At 67.0% G+C, this 4,511-nt stretch overlaps 1 protein-coding gene across 2 annotated transcripts; it reads left to right on the forward strand.

Annotated features, from left to right (window-relative positions):
* Positions 1 to 1,083: 1,083 nt before the first annotated feature.
* On the forward strand, positions 1,084 to 4,173 carry GRIFIN (galectin-related inter-fiber protein). 2 transcript variants are annotated; one of them, XM_061402339.1, is made up of 5 exons: positions 1,084 to 2,193; positions 2,349 to 2,428; positions 2,523 to 2,682; positions 3,074 to 3,240; positions 3,375 to 4,172. In XM_061402339.1, exons 1-5 carry the CDS (start codon positions 2,182 to 2,184, stop codon positions 3,388 to 3,390), a joined length of 435 nt encoding a protein of 144 aa, XP_061258323.1. In that variant the 5' UTR covers positions 1,084 to 2,181; the 3' UTR covers positions 3,391 to 4,172. The 2 variants fall into 2 exon arrangements, with proteins under 2 accessions (XP_061258323.1, XP_061258324.1); XM_061402340.1 differs by having other exon boundaries at positions 1,085 to 2,193; positions 3,074 to 4,173.
* Positions 4,174 to 4,511: the final 338 nt, after the last annotated feature.

The following is a 4,511-nucleotide window of genomic DNA, read 5'->3' on the forward strand; positions in this document are numbered from 1 at the left end:
GGCCAGCGACTCCAGGTGGGGGCACCGCCCCCGGCCCCCGCCCCCCTACCTTGGGGACCCCTGAGGACAGCAGGGGTCTGAGCTGGACTCCATGATGTTGGGGTGGCCTGCAGGGCTGCGCCAGCCCTGAGGGGCCTTCAGGACCCCTGGCTGCCCGGCCGTTCCTGGCTCCCACCCCACGTGGAGAGGTTCCAAAGCCACAGTGGGGGGCGGGGGTGAGACCACAGGCCCGGCCAGGTGTGGGCCCATGCCAGGCACAGGTGTCACGGGGTGGGCGGAGGCCCAGAGCCTGCCTGGGCCCAGTTGGGCTTTATGAGGTCCCCAGGCTGGAGCGAACAGGCAGGTTCTCCACCCTGCTCACTTCAGGTTCAGTGGCCGACAGGCAGCACAGTCCCCATAGCCCTCCATATAGGGGGTGGCTGAGGCTCAGAGTGGGACAGGCCTGCTGAATCAGGGGTCCTCAGGCTCCTCACCCAGCCAGGGCTCTAGGCCACTGAGTCCCGAGGGCCCTCTGCCAGGCCCTCTGCTGACCTCAAAGCCAAGAGGCAACAGCCCAGGGTGCTGCATCCACCCTGGGCTACCCTCCCTGCCTGGGGGAGAGGTGGGGGGCACAGACGGCAGTGTGCAGCTGGGAGGACTGTGCCCAGAGGCCACTGGCTCTGGGCCCCCCGGCATGCTGGAAGCCTGCTCAGGACTCCTGAGTGCATGCTCTGCCCACCCCGGCCCGTGCCATCCCCAGAGTCCAGGCCCCAAGCGCCTGCCTTGCAGCAGGCCCGGAGGCAGGACTGGGAGGTGCAGAGGCAGGAAGGGGCTTCACCCTCTCTCGGATCCTCGGGGAGGCAGGCCCCAGGATGGCCCGGCTGGGTGGGGCCCTGGATGTGGGAGTGGACAGGCCCGTGTCTGAGGCCCGGGAGGCCACAGCGGGCAGCCTCACCTCCACTGCCCAGGGCTGCCCCCTGCAGGCCTCACCGGCCCTGACCAGCGCCCCGCCTGCAGGGGAGGATGAAGCTGGCGCGTGCCCACAGGGGTCAGGACTACCTCCTCATCCCTTCCCATTACCACCACGCCCGTATCAAAGTGACAGACACAGGGGGAGGCCAGGTGGGACCCAGCAGGGGGTGGAGGGAAGAATAACCCGAGGGGAACTGGGGGCTGGCAATCCTGCCCCTTGGGGCCCTGGGGGACCAGATAAACCCCCGGCTTCGAGGCTGGGCAGGGAAGAGCAGCAGCACCAGGAGGCACACACTCAGCCTCGCACATGACACCCCCATGCCTGTGGGCACACCACACCCCAGACCCGTGGGCACATCACACCCCCACATCCAGCGTGCACATCGTCAGCCACCTGGTCCCACACTCACCACACATCTGCACGATCATCTGCACACTTACTCACACACTCACTGCCCATGCATTGCACGCCCCCCATCCCCCACGGCAGCCCTGGGGCTCTGTTTGTCCAGCCTGGCTCCTCTCTGGCTTGGCTCCCTGGACAGTCCGGCCAAGACGTCCCCTTGGCCGCCCGGAAAGCCTGGGGAAACTCTGCTTGTCTCCCCCACATGCTCCCAAGGACCTCAGCCTGGCCTGCTCCACGGTCAGCTGAGGGGGCTCAGGAGCAGGCCGGGAGGGGTGTGGGGTGTGGGAAAGGCCCCCACCCGTCCACCGCCAGCGCCCTGGAATTCGCTGAGCACACGGCCAGCCTAATCCCTGCTCTGCCCGCAGGGTGGCTGAGCCCCTGGAGCGGGGCAGCCAGGGGAGGCCAGGCTGGACTGGGGGGCTTGAGTCACCAGGCGGCCAGACGGCCCCAAAGTCCAGGGCAGGGTGGGTAGGCCTCTACTCTTGACCAGATGGGGGAGTCTGGGTCCTGGAGACCCTGGAGGCTGCGGCTGACTGGGGGCTGCCTGGGCCACGCCTTGCCTCCAAGAATGGAGGAGAAGTGCTTTCCTGGGAGTCCTCGGAAGTGGAGTGAAGCCTGAGAGCCACGCAGGCCCCCGAGGAAAGGGGGTGGGGAGGGGGCCACCCTGTCCCGGAGCTGGATTAGAGGACCTGCTGGTGGGGAGGGCGAGAGGCTGAGGGGGCAGGGAAGGCCGCTGACCTCATCCCCGGGGCGGGGCCCTGCGCCCCCGCCCAGCCCAGCCGCTATATCCCCAGGCTGCGCAGCTCCCCACGGAAGCTGGAGAGATGGCCCTGCAGGTGGGTGAGACCTGGATTTGGGAAGGAGGGAACAGGGCCTGGTGGGAGCTGGGGACCAGGCACGGGCCATAGGCCGTGGGGCCTCCTGGGGGAGGGGGTACCCCAAGGAGAGGAGGCCCGGCACCCAGGGCCTCTGCCGCCCCTTTCGTCTGCAGTTTGAAGCCTTCCACGCGGGGGGCCTGGCCCCAGGCTGGAACCTACTGGTGCAGGGACACTCTGACTCTGGAGAGGACCAGTAAGAGACGGTGCCCTCCCCTCCCCGGGTCCCCTCCTTGGCCTCCGCGGGGTGACCGCCCAGCCGCCCTCGCCAACCCCATGGTGCCCCCCAGGTTTGAGATCAACTTCCTGTCCGAGACGGGCGACATCGTCTTCCACATCAAGCCCCGGTTCTCCAGCGCCACCATGGTGGCCAACGCCTTCCAGGGCGGTCGCTGGGGCCAGGAGGAGGCATCCAGCGTCTTCCCGCTGGTGCTCGGGGAGCCCTTTGAGGTGAGGGGCTGGGGCGATCCCTTGGGAGGTGGGGGAACCCGCGTGGCGGGAGGGGGAGGCCCGTGGGCTGGGGCAGAGAGGCGGGGGCGCCATCTGTGGACGCACCAGGGCCATCTGCTGCTTTGCGCCGAGGCGCCCCGTGCCCCCGGCTTCCAGCAGCCCCGCTGTCCCCGCTGGGGCTCTGGCTGAGTGGGGGGCTGATTGCAGATGCTTACAGGGGAGAGCCAGTTCGGCAGTCTCCCTGCTGGGTCTGGGGCTGCACCCCCTGGCTGCTAGCCACCGCTCTGAGGCGAGGGGAAGGGGCCCCAGCTGGGGCTCTGAACCCCCGGGGGCAGGCCTGCATGACGGGGGCTCCGCGTGCTGAGGGGACCCCGCGCCCGCCTGTCCCCAGATGGAGGTCAGCTCGGACGCGGAGCATTTCCACGTCCATGCCCAGGAGCACAAGGTCCTCCAGTTCGCCCACCGCCACAGGCCGCTGGCCGCCATCACGAGGGTGCAGGTGCTGAGCGACCACCGCCTGGCCCAGGTGGAGCTGGCCAGGAAAGGCCTGAGCTGGGGGTAACGTTCTGCCCGCGGAGCATCCTCACCCAGGATCCACCCACGTGGGAGGGTCTGTGCGCCTGTGCTGGGCAGGGGACGGGGTGGGGACGGCGGGCGGGGCTGGAGCTGAGGTGGGGACCCAATGCTTGCAGGGCTGGGGGCTACTGAGCTGTGTTGGAAGTCCCAGGATCGAGCCTTGGCCGTTGACCCTCTCACATCCAGTGAAGCCCACCCTGGAGAAGCTGGGGGGAGAGGGCTCTGTGGTTCTGGGACCCCCATTTCAGCTCCACCTCCAATAAAGTTTAAGCAGGCTGCAGAAGCTTGGCTGCTGTGAGACGGGAGTGGGCCGGTGCGGGGTAGGGGCAGAAGTCCCTGAGACCTGTGTCTTGGGGATGGGCTGACCCTTAACTCATCCCCAGGACATAGGGGTCTGGGGGGCTGCGATCGACACAGACTTGGGGTTGTTGTTACTGTTCAGTTGCTCAGTTGTGTCTGACTCTTTGCGACCCCTTGGACTGCAGCACGCCAGGCCTCCCTGGCCTTCACTGCCTCCCGGAGTTTGCTCAAACGCTTTTCCATTGAGTCGATGATGCCATCCAACCACCTCATCCTCTGTCACCCCCTTCTCCTCCTGCCTTCAGGGGGGAGTCCTCCTCTAGGGGGCGGGGGTGGAAGTGGTGATGAGATTAGGAGAGGGGAGGGCTCCTGGTCCGAAGGTCCCAGCTGGTCCTCACCCAGGACACCGGAACTCACACCCTCCAGGTCTGCCCCCTTGGGAAGTCCCAAAACTGTCTCCTCACCCTGCTACTCGAGGGGTGGAGGGAAGAGGTCTCACCTGGACAGAAGTGCCCTTCTGGGTGTGTGGGGCGGACGGGGGAGCCCTGGGGGTCACGTCTAGGGAGAGTGCACATGGCTGGGGGTCCCCTGGTCCTGGTTTCAGAGCTCACCCATCCACCCCTCTGTCCATCTCAATCAAAGCCGTGACAGCACAGTTTAGAATGAATCTTAACAGGTATCCACCCTGTACACGTGAGTGATTTAGAGAAAAGTTAGGTCAGCAATCGCAGACACAGGAGGGTGGCCACAGCAGCGGCGGCCTGGGTCCGAGAGGCAGCTCTGCGGCTCCGAGGGGCAAGGGGCGACCCTGGGCAAGCTTCTGACCCTCTGGGGCCCGGGCGAGCCCTCAGCTCACGGGGAGTGCTGGGGCTCGGGAACTGACTCAGCAGAAGCCCGGGAGAGGAATCCCTGGCAGGATCCACCCTGGTGTCTCCTGCTCTAAGGTTAACGGG

This window comes from Bos javanicus, chromosome 25, assembly GCF_032452875.1.
Source record: "Bos javanicus breed banteng chromosome 25, ARS-OSU_banteng_1.0, whole genome shotgun sequence".
Lineage (NCBI taxonomy): Eukaryota > Metazoa > Chordata > Mammalia > Artiodactyla > Bovidae > Bos > Bos javanicus.